Source organism: Lithobates pipiens, unplaced genomic scaffold (genome assembly GCF_037356315.1).
Source record: "Lithobates pipiens isolate NorthernLeopardFrog02 unplaced genomic scaffold, aLitPip1_a1.2 Scaffold_1, whole genome shotgun sequence".
In the NCBI taxonomy this organism is placed as follows: Eukaryota; Metazoa; Chordata; class Amphibia; order Anura; family Ranidae; genus Lithobates; species Lithobates pipiens.
This window is the reverse complement of record NW_027507685.1, coordinates 127,520,526-127,535,147: the sequence shown is the minus strand read 5'-3', so window position 1 is coordinate 127,535,147 and position 14,622 is coordinate 127,520,526. Positions and strand designations below refer to the sequence as shown.

Genomic DNA, 14,622 nt, shown 5'->3' with positions numbered 1-14,622 from the left:
GTGCTGCCTTTCTGTCAGTAACCTTGTGTTCTGGGAGCATCAGTTGCAGGCTTATGCCAATACTCAGGCCATGTATTTGCAATAACAACCCACTGAAAGCTCCTTACTGTCTTTTTGTGGACAGGGAAAATCCCCAAAAGTGGTGTTAACACCCAGCAGAACATGGAAGGATCCTGAAGTATCAGTGAATTCTATAAAACTCAGGGTACAATTAACTGATAGAATTGTGCTGAACTCAGAACGTCCATGTCCTCTGAACATTGCTGGTACCCTTAAGTTGCTCTTAAATTTTGTGACTGACCTTTAAATAAGTCACCTGGAATTGAGCTGCCACTGGAAACAGTCACTTTCTCTTAATATACACGTGTACCAATGTTTAATAAAAAGACAGTTTATTTTATACACACACACACACACACACACACACACACTAAACTTCCAAGCAGAAAACTGTACAGGGTAGGAAAACACAGAACGGCACTCCAGCAGATATTCCTATTCCACGGGTTTAGCGCGGGACGCCTCGGCGTTGGCTCTAAGCACAGCTCCTGGGCTGGGATATGGTCGTTGTTGGAACAGGGGTCCTGCAGCTGTGGTGTCTGCTCCAGTTTTGGCCTCGTTTCTTTTAGGGAGTCCTGTGGACCAAGTACCCCTGGAGTGCAGAAAACAGAGTTAGGCAAGCTCAAAATGCAAAGTATAATGCAGAACAGAGAGAGCATCACATATGAGATGCATCAAAATTGCCCAGGTGTCAGATATATTTATCATGTTTAACCACTTCAATACTGGGCACTTAAAGACCTTCCTGCCCAGACCAATTTTGAGCTTTCAGCACTGTTGCACTTTGAATGACAATTGCACAATCATGCTACACTGTACCCAAATGAAATTTTTATAACTTTTTTCCCACAATTAGAGCTTTCTTCAGTTTCAAAACTTTGTAAGTAAGTAAGTTTTCTCCTTCACTGATGGGGCTGCACTGATGGGTATCGATGAGGTAGCACCAATGAAGTGGCACTGATAATTGGCATGGATTGGCATGGATAGGCTGCATGGATGAGCACTGATAGGCGGCATTGTATTATATTGTACCGATGGATGCCAATCGGTTCCAAACAATAATGCTTGCCAATCAGAGATGCCCATTGTGGGCACTGACTGGCATCCCTGGTGGTCTAGGGCGGCATACCTGGTGCTGGGCATCCCTAGTGGTCCAGTGTGGGCATCCTGGGGGGGCTGTGCTGATAATTGATCAGCACAGACCCCGTCTACTCACGTCTGACAGGTGATCAGCCGTGATTGGACATGGCTCATCATGTGGTCTTTACAGAGATCATAGTTGCGGGGTGTCAGACTGACACCCCGCTACAACGATCGCCGCGATGCACGCCCCCAGGGGCACGCAGCGGCTTAATATCCTGATCATGTCATACGACGTCCGGTCAAGATATTAAAACCACTTTGCCGCCGTCATTTTGCTATATGGTGGGCAGCAAGTGGTTAATGCATGCAGGCTTAGTACCATGTAAATTTAGCACTTCCATTATACTGGACAAACCCATGAAAAAAAAAACATTATCAGAACTATAGAAAGAACTTTTTCTGGTCTCTTCCCCCCCTTGGTAACCAGGTGCAGGGAGCAATGCGTGACAGAGGTTCCGGATTTGGGAAGAGAGGAGTGGGACAATAGGTGGCATGTCCCTTTCACTCACTTGGTGTCAGCTAAAAGATCACTTAATTAAACTTAAGTTCCTACACAGGATATATTGCACACCGGCAAAATGAACCCGTGAACATTGGCAGAATGTTGTCATTCCTCATAATCTCCAGCCAATTTTAAATCTGGTAGCCAACGAGTTTTGGCTTGACATCGGGCACTGTGTGATGGAGATTACCTCTGTGCCTTTGATATTTTAACCACTTTCCATCCAGGCTAATTCTGAGATTTCTCTCCTACATGTAAAATTCATATTTTTTTGCTAGAAAATTACATAGAACCTCCAAAACATATTCCGGTATTTGCGCAGTAAATTTTTCACACACTTTTTTGGGGGGAAAAAACAAAACAAAACAGTGTCATGCTTTAAAAAAACAAAACGTTAAAGCCCAATTTTTTTTGCATAATGTGAAAGATGAAGTTATAGCAAGTAAACAGATACCTAACATGTCACACTTCAAAACTGCACACGCTCGTGGAATGGCACCAAACTTTGGTACTTAAAAATCCCCATTTTAAAAATTACTGGTTACATGTTTTGAGTTGCAGAGGAGGTCTAGGGCTAGAATTATTTCTCTCGCTCTAACGCAGTGATACCTCACGTGTGGTTTGAACACCGTTTTCATATGCGAGCGGGACTTACGTATGCGTTCGCTTCTGCGTGCGAGCTCACAGGGACAGGGGCACTTTAAAAAAAATTTAATATGGCATGATCGATCCTCTTCACAGTGAGATATGGGGTCAATAAGACCCCACATCTCACCTCTAGGCTGGGAAGCCTGAAATCAAAAAATAAATAAATAAATAATCTTGGCTTCTCAGCCGAGGTGGCGCCATTTGTTTAAATGCGGAGGCCGGGTGTGACGTCATAACATCACGCCCAGCCTCTGAACATTCATAGAGACTCCAGTGACCATCTGGTCCGCCGAAAATCTCTATGATCACCATCCGGGGGCCGGCGGATCCTGTGTTTGACTCACCGATGGAAGCAGAGAACGATCAAGTAGTGGGGGGGGGGGGGGGGTGTTGGGGAACAACCGCTATGATAGTTCTTATGGTGTAGGGATTAGCCAGCTGAGAAAGCCGACATCTGAATGATGCCTGTAGCTGTAGCCATCATTCAGATATATCCCTGCAAAGTCAAGGAAGTCGCCGGACGTACCCTGGATGGGAAGTGGTTAAAAAGGTACTTTTTTTGTAAAATGATACTGTTGATATATATATATATATATATATATATATATATATATATATATATATATATATATATATATATATATATATATATATATATATATATGGAAGGTGACAGAAAATTTGTAGAATTAATGTATTAATTTGGAGTCTTGTAAAGTTACTAATTGGTCCAATGTAAATGGTTAATGAAACCTCTTAGCAGGAGGAGTGAAAAGAGACAGACCTTTATCTATATGCCAGTTCCTATGAGCTATAAGAAACCAGTGAGTAACTCATCTCTCCAGATCCAACTTTAATGTAAATATGACTTTCAGTTTGCAGTCATTTCACAAGGAGACAGATTTTACGCAAAAGATGGACAGCAATTGAAGAATACCTGAGAGATTGTAACTCTTCCTAATCTATCCAAATATTGGCAAAAGTTGGGTTTTTAATGGTCTTCGTTGGCATATATGCTGCTCTAGATATACTTCTGTTGTAAAAGTGTCACTAAAGGCAAAACTTTTTTTTATTTTTTTTACATTGGATAGAGTAAGAGAGGGTTATAACCCCGTCAACGCTATCTGTGTCCCATAACCAAAACAGGATGTGAGAGGAAAGGTCTCCAAAGTGAGGGAATCCTGGTGTGTCACCAGAACTAGTGTCCTCACTGGAAATTGTCCTATAAGGCCGCGTACACACGGGCGGACTGTTCGCCCAACTTTGTCCGCTGAACAGTGTTTGGGCGGACAGTCCGCTCGTGTGTGGGCTTTCAGCGGACAGTTTCAGCGGACAGTTGGACGGACAAGGTTTTTCGGAATTTCCGAAAAACTGTCCGCTGAAACCTTGTTTCAGCGAACAGTCCGCTCATGTGTAGGCTTGTTCGTCAAACAAAGTTGCGCGCATGCTCAGAAAGGATTTTCACGCCGAAAGCTATAATGCAGTGTATAGGACGTCGTATTTTTCGTCCCGTCGTACGTGCCGTTCACGTCATCGCGCACGGTTTCAGCAAACTGTTCGTTCGTCGTGTGTGGCCATGTCCGTCCATGCTAATTTTGAGCGGACTGTTTGCCGAAACTGTTGGACGGACAAAGTTGGGCGAACAGTCCGCCCGTGTGTACGCGGCCTTAGTGTTCTGATGTCAACCCAACATTTGGGATTTTCTTTTACTTATTTCAATGAAAAACAGTAAACAGGACAAATAGAGAGTATGACACTGCCTAACAGGGGCACAAACAGCAATAAAGACCTGACAGGTTTTCTAATCCCTCCCCACTCTATCCAAAAAAAAAGAAAAGAAAAAAGTTTTTCCTTTAATTATACTTTAATGGCAGAGTGGTGAGAGAGTTCAAGCAGTATTAAACCCAAAAGCAAACGTTGATTATATTGCAGCTTACCAATTCTTAGATGTGATGGCTGCATCATTATTTTTTAGGCTTTCTTTCCTTTTTTTTTTTTCCCCTCTTCTTTCCCACCTGGGTAAAACCCATTTTTTCAGTCGGTTGTTTTTCAAAAGAACAAGATCTCTTGCAGATATAGCAGTTACATGGTTGAGACAAACCATTAACCACCGACAGGGGTGCTTAGGAGGATACGTTTTTTGATCTCAAAAAAACAAAACGTTTTTGTAACTGATTATAAGTCTTATCTAGAATTCAGCTTCAATTTGTTAGTGCATCCAAATCTGCTAGCTCATCTAACAGTCCCCTGCGCCCAAACTTGAAATGCAGCTGTCCAAAGGTGCCTTCACTGCTCCTTTGGACATGCTAATATAGGAGGTATGTTACTGGCCAGATCACCAGGTGAAAACAGAAGGAAAAAAAGGCTAAAATAAAATAAATTAATTCAGCAACCACATCTAATGATTGGTAAGCTGCAATATATATTTGGCTTTGGGTTAAATACCGCATTAAGGTAGGCAAGTACTGTACAGTATATGCTACTGGAGGAGGAGGGTATATTAAAAAGTGAACCTCTTTCTTTAATCCTTTTTTTCATTGCTGTAATTAGAAGAATGATCATAATGATGAGGATATGTACAGTATATAGTTACCTTGGAGCATCAGAGTAAGCACTGGGGTCCATGGGATCAATTTCTTCATCTTTCCTCCCTGGGAAGAGTAAACACATCAGTTAATCTCAAGGAAGCTGGTATTACGTCCAAACTGGGAAATATTGCTCAGCTGTGTCACCTTTTTTAGATTTAGGATAAGGAGCCACTTCATCCCTTCGGCTGTGTCTTCTCTCTTTTACCTCTTCCCTCTCAACCCGCTCCAACCGATCTAACCGTTCCAACCGCTCTGGCCTCTCCAGTCTATCAGACCGCTCCAACCTTTCCTCGGATTCTGGAGATTGAAAGGCAGGAAGATAAACATATTTACCCATGAGAGATATAGGCTGACAGAAAGAAAATATGTGTTTTAATATAACACACTGAAAAAAATAAAATAAAAAGGAAGCATGTCAATATGAGTTGATATCCACATCCTGCAACACCCAGCACTGCAAACACTGGCTGAAGAGCAACAGTAGAATGTAAACAGCAGTGTAAGTAAATCTTTGAAGATGAAAAATTATATTATATTATATAGCACACATAAGTAAACATGGATGTTAGTGACTACTTCTGTGGTTTTTAAAACCTAATACACACTATTCGAAAATCTGTATTTAGAACAAATTGTTCAATTTTCTTTTCAATAGAACATTGCTTTTGAGAGCCGGTATGGACTGTTCAGATGAAAATTTCTGAAGGGGTATGTTGTTTCATTAGTACAGTAATCGCCCTATCACAATTGAATGAGCAAGTCTGCGCATGATCAGAAACAAAGTGCAACCACAGACAAGACAAAGACTCTAGCCACATATACGTGGGAAGTTGTATTCGGTCATATGAGAATTTTTGTACCACATATGGCACTTTCTTCGAGATGGGACTAGCATGCAAAAAATAAAAAATAAAATAAAAATCGTTCTTCTAAATTCTCTTATAGTGTATACACAAATAAGACAAGATGATAACAATAATACATGTTTACAAAAAAAATGCAAATCGCTTCCATCCAGAGAAATGGAGAAGAGAATTTCAAGAGAAGAGCTGGGAAAGGGTGTAGAAGCAGGGAGGAATGGAAAGAAGAGGAAGAAAATGGAGTATGATGAAAGGAAAGGATGAAGGAGAAAAATAAAAACCCCAATTTCTATACACGAGACGCCTCACAAACAACGACATACAGAGAGCATCACCTTTGTGTTTGAATGTGCTTTTGCTGATAATAGCAGTGGGATCATTCGGAGACAACCAGGACACCATATCCGTCTCCACATTCCAGTAATAAGGGAGGCCCCTGAATTAAGGAGAGTTGGGAGAAGGGGGGGGAGAGAAAAAATAAATAAAAATCACAAATCTGAACACAAATATTTCTCTGATCATCTGTGATACCAGCCTAGGTACATCAACTGTCCTCTCTTGTATACTAACAGAGAAAGATGCCAGCCCTATAACAAACCTATATATACACACACACACCAATATAAAAACATCTTTAAAAAGGCATTGTACACGTTGTTTTAACTTGGTATTAGTGTAGGTATATTCCCTGTGTTATTTGTTTGTCTAATCTTGTAATGATTGTGGAATATGAAGGATATGTGTATCTACTGCAATAATAATTGAAAAGATGGGAGGATGATTTATTTTCAGTTCAGAGAGGTCTCCAGGGCATCATCCCATATAGTCAATAGAAAATTCCTACATTTATGGGAACTTTTAGTTGTATGCCACTGGGGAACCATACATACCATAGCAAAAAGAATTAAAACAGGAGCTCCTTTTATTATACAAAGCCTTAAAATCATGTAAAGATGCCATAATAAAAACAATCAAGTACATGACAAGCATCCAGAACATGCATTAACTTAAGCTTGTCTACACGTTTCGCGGTTGCCAGCACTTCCTAAGGACCTCTGACATTATAGTAGTCAGTCTTCTATGCAGATCACTGCAAGTGTTCATTCCAAACGATTGTTATCTGTGTTCTGGTTTACACCACAATGGCAGTCTGATATATGGTGCCATGCAGAAATATGTAGAGGTGGTTCTGGCCAGCTTTAAAGCAAACAACAAAGGCCTGGATTCTTTCCCGAGACCCCTTTCACACTAAAGCAGTTTTCAGGCATTTAGCACCTCCCATTCATTGCAATGTGTACTTTCACACTCGGGCAGCATCTTTGTGGTGGTACTGCCCATTGAAATGAATGGGCACCTCCTTAAAAGCGGTTTGAAAGCACCGCAAAATGGGCCTTTTTACCTTTTTTTTAGGTCACGCTACCTTAAAAAAACAAAACAAACATACACCCCGCTAATGCCCGAAAAGCAACTTTAAAACATCGCTAAAGCACCGGAAAAACAGCTAGTGCTTTAGCGACGCTTCAGTGTGAAAGGGGTCTAAATGTACATAACATAACTGGGTAATAACATTTATAGATAAAGTTGATCCAGGGAAAATCTGATTGCCTCTCGGAGGACCAGGAAGAATTGTATCATGCTTTGCTGGAGTTTTTCACCTTCCTCTGGATCAACTGTGAATATAGGATTGTAAGATTTTTAGATTTTTTGGTTGAACTAGATAGACTTGTATCTTTTCTCAACCTAAGTATGTAACTATATACACTGAACAAAATTATAAACGCAACACTTTTGCGTTTGCCCCTATTTATCACGAGCTAAACACAAAGATCTATGACTTTTTCTATGTACACAAAGGCCTACTTCTCTCAAATATTGTTCACAAATCTGTCTAAGGCTGGGTTCACACTGCTGCGGGGGGAGATCCGGATGTGATTCGCACCGCAAATCACATCCGATCTCCGTAGCGTTGCGAGTTCAGCCATACAGATAGTATGGCTGAATTCGCATCGCTCCCGCAGCAAACTCGCACGGGACCCTTTTTTTGGTCCGCAACAGAATCGGATCGCATGGGGGTTCACACCATGCGATCCGATTCCTGTGCGAGTCGGCAGATCGCACTGCGATATGCGGACGGATCTGGGGGTGTCATTAACATATCATTGACACTCCCAGCGGTCCGCATAGGGCAGTGTGAACTGCCGGCGGGAGTAATGCGATGCGGGAAAACGCCGCGGATTCGCGGCGTTCCCGCATCGCAGCGGTGTGAACCCGGCCTAAATCTGTGTTAGTGAGCACTTCTTTGCCGAGATAATCCATCCACCTCACAGGTGTGGCATATCCAGATGCCGATTAGACAGCATGATTATTGCACAGGTGTGTCTTAGGCTGGCCACAATAAAAGGCCACGCTACAATGTGCAGTTTTATCACACAGCACAATGCCACAGATATCACAAGTTTTGAGGGAGCGTGTAATTGGCATTCTGACTGCAGGAATGTCCACCAGAGCTGTTGCCCTTGAATTTAATGTTCATTTCTCTACCATAAGCAGTCTACAAAGATATTTCAGAGAATTTGGCTGTGCATCCAACCAGCCTTACAACTGCAGACCACGTGTAAACACACCAGCCCAGGACTTCCACATCCAGCATCTTCACCTCCAAGATAGTCTGTGACCAGCCACCCGGACAGCTGCTGCAACAATCGGTTTGCATATCCAAAGAATTTCTGCACAAACTGTCAAACTGTCTCAGGGAAGCTCATCTGCATTCTCATCGTCCTCATAGGAGCCTCGACCTGACTGCAGTTTGTAGTCGTAACCAACTTGAGTGTTCAAATGCTCACATTCAATGGTGTCTGGCACTTTTGAGAGGCGTTCTCTTCACGGATGAATCCCGGCTTTCACTGTACATTGGCTTTGTGTTGGTGAGTGGTTTGCTGATGTCAATGTTGTGGATCGAGGGGCCCATGGTGGCGGTGGGGTTATGGTATGGGCAGGTATATGCTATGGACAACGAACAGGTACATTTTATTGATGGCATTTTGAATGCACAGAGATACTGTGACGAGATCCTGAGGCCCATTGTTGTCATTCATCCACAACAATCACCTCTTGTTGCAGTATGATAATGTACAGCCCCATGTACACAATTCCTAGAAGCTGAAAACATCCCAGTTCTTGCATGACCAGCATACTCACCAGACATGTCACCCATTGAGCATGTTTGGGATGCTCTGGATTGGCATATACCACAAAGTGTTCCAGTTCCTGCCAATATCCAGCAACTTCGCACCGCCATTGAAGAGGACTGGACCAACATTCCACAGGCCACAATCAACAACCTGATCAACTCTATGAGATGGATATGTGCTGTACTGCATGAGGCAAATGGTGGCCACACCAGATACTGACTGGTTTTCGGACCCCCAGTAAAACTGCACATTTTAGAGTGGCCTGTCTAAGGCACATCTGTGCAATAATCATGCTAAAGATGCTAATCAGCATCTTGATATGCCACACTTGTGAGGTGGATGGATTATCCCGGCAAAGGAGAAGTGCTCACTAACAGATGTGTGAACAATATTTGAGAGCAATAGGCCTTTTGTGTACATAGAAAAATTTGTAGATCTTTGAGTTCAGCTCATGATAAATAGGGGCAAACATGGATTTATAAAATTTTGCTCAGTGTATGTTGCATTTTTCCACAGAGCACTGGGTGATACCACTGGTCACCGCATGGGCACCTCTCCCTGCCAGGCCTCACTCTGACAGCTGTCTGGACAGTTAGGCCCCTTTCACATTGGTGCCTCTGTGAAGCATGATCCGTTTGCTCAGCGCTGGATGTCTCTGCCGATCCCTGCTGAGCAGGCGGGTGACAGGTCCGCTCTTGTCTATGGGGCAATTAGATGGAAACGGACCGTCTGTCCTTTTTCATTCGACCCGCCAAATGAATGGGGAATAGGTCCCTCATCCGTCTATTTTTTGGCAGACAAGATTGAATCGGATCGAGTTGCAGCGGGTGTCAGCAGACATGTGTTTGCTGACATCTGCTGCTCCATAGACGAGACTGGAGGGTCCGATCAGGTTCGCCTGAAGAACTGACAGGCAGATCGGATCGCTCATGTGAAAGGGGCTTAAAACTCTGTATTTATTATGCAGGCTAATGTGAACTGGCTTTTAACCAACTCGTTACACAAGTCAGCCAGAATAAGCAGCAGCTGGGACTCACCAGTCTGGATCAAACACTTTGTACCAGTTTGGAGGAAGATTCTCTATCCGGGTTGCCTCATAATCAACATTATCGTCATCATAATCCTCTGCGATGACCTCTTCTGCTGGTTCTAAGCAGATATGGCAGACAAGAATTGAGTGAGAAGAGTCTATATAGTGTCAGGTGTAGATATTAAAAATGATACAAGCAGACATCCACTCACCTGATTCCACATGCTTCAGAATCCCTCTCTTGGCTAATCGAGCCTGAAGAGTCAATGGAAGGGGCATTTTGGACCACTAACCTGCTAGAGAAAGAAACATTCACTGTGAGATTTCTCTTTTTCAGACCAATGAGTAAAGCTCAGCGTAAGCTAAAGCATTACATTGATTTTGGAAAGATAGAACACAGATCGTATTCTCTTCCAGGGTCTTTCAAATGGAGATAATTTTGTAATGGTATGTTTCAGCTGACGCCAGCCAGAGATTGGGTTAAATTAAAAATGATGTTCCCATACGAAGTCAGAGTCTTGCTGCAGTACAAGTCCTGTGATTACACATATAAATTATCACCATTATAACTATATTAAATTAGTTCCAAGTCCTGACTGGATGACATGGAGTTTGCTAAAGAACCAAGTTTAATAAACCATTTTTTTCCTATAAAATACTGCTTTGACCCTTTTAGATACACCTCAGTGCTGCTGATCTCATCCAATCTCTGTCAGCTATTTCCTGTCAACATGCACTAGCTCCAGTATGAGCTACATGTCTTTGCTCTGGACCGGCATCCTGTGGGAGACAACAGCGAGTCATCTCTGTGCAATAAGCTTTAAAGTTCAACTATAGGCAACACTTTATGTTTGCATTTCGGATAGAGTAAGGAAGGGTTATAACCCCCGTCAGGTTTTTTTTTTTGTCATCTGTGTCCCATTTGGGAAAGTTGCCTTCACTTGCTGTCCCATAGCCAAACAGGAAATGATAGGAAATCTCTTTGGGCCCCCCAGATCACCATAACTAGTGTATCTATTGGAGGATTTCCATTCAGTTCATTTTCTGGGAACAAGATCTACCAAAAATTTTGAATTATTCTTTTACTTTCATTTTCAAGGATAATGGTAAACAGGACAAAAATAAAAGATGAATTTAGCTAATGGGGGACAGACAGGTTTACTTCATCTCCAATCTATCCAAACCTTAAAAAAAAAAAAAAAAAAAAAAAAAAAAAGGGGAAAAGGTTTTTCCTTTAGCTATACTTTACGGAAGCACAAGATGAACAAAATCCCTTGTGAAAGCATGGGCCTTGACAGGTCCTCTTTATAGAGAGATCTTGGGTCTATTAGACCCCAAATCTCTCCTCTGGCCTCCAACGCAGCCGATCAGACACAGATCAGTCTGATTGGCCGTTTTCCTATCCGTTAAACAAAGAGCCGAAATTGGAAGTGACAAAATCCTTGTCACAGCAAGGGAGGAACAATGTCAGTTCCTCTGTCTGTGCAGCCGTCGCCGCTGGCGGCAGTGCTTCTGGGCTAGACAGGAGAGCCCAAGAAAAGCAGCGGTGGGGGGAACCTCGAGTCCACTGCCTGCAGAAGCGATTGAGTGGCTGAGTAGTGAAGAAATGAATAACTTCTGCCTAAAACAGAATCACTGGCTGAAAATTCTGATAGCGGGATGATGCCTGTAGCTGCAGGCATCATCCTAGTATAACCACTGCAAGCCAAGGACATCATACGACATCTTGCAGTCGTCAAGTGGTTAATAAAAGGAAGAATATTATTTTGCATCTTGGTGTGTGGCATTCTTGTAGCCAGTAAATTGGTTGCTTTGATGGAGCCGAGTCAAGCCAGCACCTGAGATGTGATTGTGGAGCCTAATCTCGCCTGCAGCATGGTTGTTATTCACAAAATGCCTTGAATGTCATAAGAAACAGTTAAAGCGGAACTATACTCACCTTCAGTCCAGCGACGCAGTGTCCTTGAGCTCATTGCTGGCCGCTGACATCCGAGTGCCCAGCTTCTATGTATTGACTGCTTCCCCTTAAAAATGTTTCACACCTAAAATAGCAATAGATAACCAGTTAAGGACCGCCCTATAGCAGATTTGCTACAGGGCGCCCCTCACCTGCGCAGAATCACGTATATATACACATGATTCCGCACATCTGCCTAGGGGGTAGCACGCGCGCCATCAGCGGGCTGCTTCTCCTGCGTCTGCTCACAGCAGAAACTGATCTACAGTTGCCAGCCAGTGGATGTCCAGCACCTGCCAGTAATCGGGCAGTAATACAAAATAGAGATCTTCCTATGTAAACATAGCATATGCAAAGCAGGGAATAAAATCCATCACTTCCCTGAGTAAAAGCAGCATACATAGTACAGTAAAACACTGGCTAGGCACACAGTTAATCCTTTGAGCATCCTAGATGTTAACCCCTTCCCAGCCATTGTCATTAATACAGTGACAGTGCATATCTTTTAGCACTGATCACTGTATTAGTGTCACTGGTTCCCACGGTCGAAAGTGTCAGTTAGTGTCCAACGCAATATCGCTGGAGGTGGCCATTTTGCTGAAGCCCAAAACACCTGAACAGCAGTTAATCATAAAGTGGAACTAAACCCATTTATTAGTTAAAAGAAAAAACTGTTACATTCCTGGAATGTTGGAAATGCCAACTGTCCCATTTTCTTGTGTGCTCAACCAAACTGTCAAACGGCTGGTGTCATAACTGATCACATATGCAGCAATATGGCAGTTGCAGCTTTCTTGGCTGTAAAGGATAGCAGGGTTTAATTTTACTTTAAGGCCTTCATCAGATCGACCTCTACAAATTCAGCAGTGCCAATAAATGAAGACCAACTGAGCATGTGCAGAGCAGGTTGAGACAGTGTATTACTGGATTTTAAGCAGTATAGGCACTTATTAATGTTTTATATAACTATATGTTGGAAGGCAACATGGTTTAATATCATATTCTGGAGTTTTACTGCCCGGTTGACATACCTGCAAAAGGGACCAGCCTGAAGTCATCTAGCAGGACTTAAAGTGGTTGTAAAGTCAGGATAATAAATAACTGCCATCCCCTCTGTTTTACCAAGATCTAAATTACTGTGTCTGTTTTTTTATTTTTTATTATTCTAATCCTAAATACCTTTTCTCACAGCACCGATGTGCAGTCACGTGACATTCCTCTTCTCTCCATTCCTGATCTTAGGAATGCATAGGGAGGGGCCGAGATAACCCTCTAACGTCAGCCGGCCAGCAGAGGAAGGTCACGTGACCGCACATCAGTGCTGTGAGAGAAAGTATTCAGGATTAGAATTGTAAAAAAAAAAAAAAAAACGGACACACAGTACTTGATCTTGATAAAACAGAGGGGGTGGCAGTTATTTAGAATATTTTCAGGGCTGGTTCACACCACAAAAATCACGTTAGGGATGCACTTCTGCATGCATGATTTAATTTACATTTCCAGATGCATTGTGTTTTTTTTAATTTCCTGTTTTTTTCCCCACTGTACTGGGGATTGGCGTTTTTGATGCATTTTCCTGCATCCCAGTACAGGAAAAGTGCAGCATGTTCTACCTTAGAGATGGGCTCGGTGTGTTTGAAATCCCACATGCCTGACCCCAGCAGAAAGACGACACGGCTAATCGCAGGCAGTGAAACATTTTCCGATCTGTGCATCTACGGACTGGAAAATGTCTTACTGCCTGTGATTAGCGCTGCGGAGTGTAGCCTTCCTGATGGGATCAGGCAGGTAGGATTTTGAACATACCCGAGCCCATCGATATTCTACTTTGTTTTTGGGGGGGGGCTGGAATACCGTGGATCTGATCGCACTTTCTACGTGCTTTTGATGCAGCAGGAGGAGAGGGGCAGGAAGGAGATTCATTCCCACCACAAGCTTCAGAACGGACAGGCAGGGAGAGAGAGGAGAGACTCAGAGCAGAGAGTGGGATGATGGAGGCATGTAAACTGACCACGGTATCATGGATCAGCAGCCATGATTACCGTGGTCAGCACACACAAGATCAACCAGGTATATTACATCATTACAATGGGACAAATGACACAGCACAAACGCTTTTATTTTCTGTCTAAAGTTCCAATTTAAGTTGTTTTGTTTTCATATACTTCCCATCGGTTTTCTTTCCTCATGTCAGCTTATCTCGGAGTCAGGGTGAGGAGCTGACCTATGATATGAGGAGGGGCAGAAAACAAAGGTTAGGCTGGGGTTAGGTGTGAGGGGACTCAGGGAGCAGATCATCTCTGCATCACTACAAGCCCTGCCAGTGACACCATTGTGCATTCCTCAATAGGAAGGATTAGAATGAATAACACAGAAGGGCGCCTCTAACGACTCTCCAATACAATATGAAATGAAATAATTCAGCTGCATGCATTTGATTTCGAGTTTGCCACCATAGGCAGAAACCCCCACTCCTCTACTAATGGTGAACTACAAGTAGCAACACTGACCTCCCTCTGTGTGCGTGTACCGGGCGAGCGGACTACGGACGACTCACCAGCTCCCACTCTGCAATTTCCAGGCCCTGAAAACCCGGCGGCGCAGCTTGATGACATCATGACCCAACAAAAGCGCGCTGCGTTC

The 14,622-nt window shown here is 43.0% G+C and overlaps 1 protein-coding gene across 5 annotated transcripts; it reads right to left on the bottom strand.

Moving 5' to 3' along the window:
* Positions 1 to 375: 375 nt before the first annotated feature.
* Positions 376 to 14,622, bottom strand: PQBP1 (polyglutamine binding protein 1). Of its 5 annotated transcripts, none has more exons than XM_077476378.1 (7): positions 14,537 to 14,622; positions 10,235 to 10,318; positions 10,030 to 10,141; positions 6,137 to 6,237; positions 5,086 to 5,238; positions 4,947 to 5,004; positions 376 to 652 (listed from the first exon to the last, which is right to left on the bottom strand). In XM_077476378.1, the coding sequence occupies exons 2-7, from the start codon at positions 10,299 to 10,301 to the stop codon at positions 496 to 498; spliced, it is 648 nt and encodes a 215-aa protein (XP_077332504.1). In that variant the 5' UTR covers positions 10,302 to 10,318; positions 14,537 to 14,622; the 3' UTR covers positions 376 to 495. The 5 variants fall into 5 exon arrangements, with proteins under 5 accessions (XP_077332504.1, XP_077332493.1, XP_077332484.1 ...); XM_077476367.1 differs by having other exon boundaries at positions 10,235 to 10,315; positions 14,490 to 14,601; XM_077476358.1 differs by having other exon boundaries at positions 14,490 to 14,600.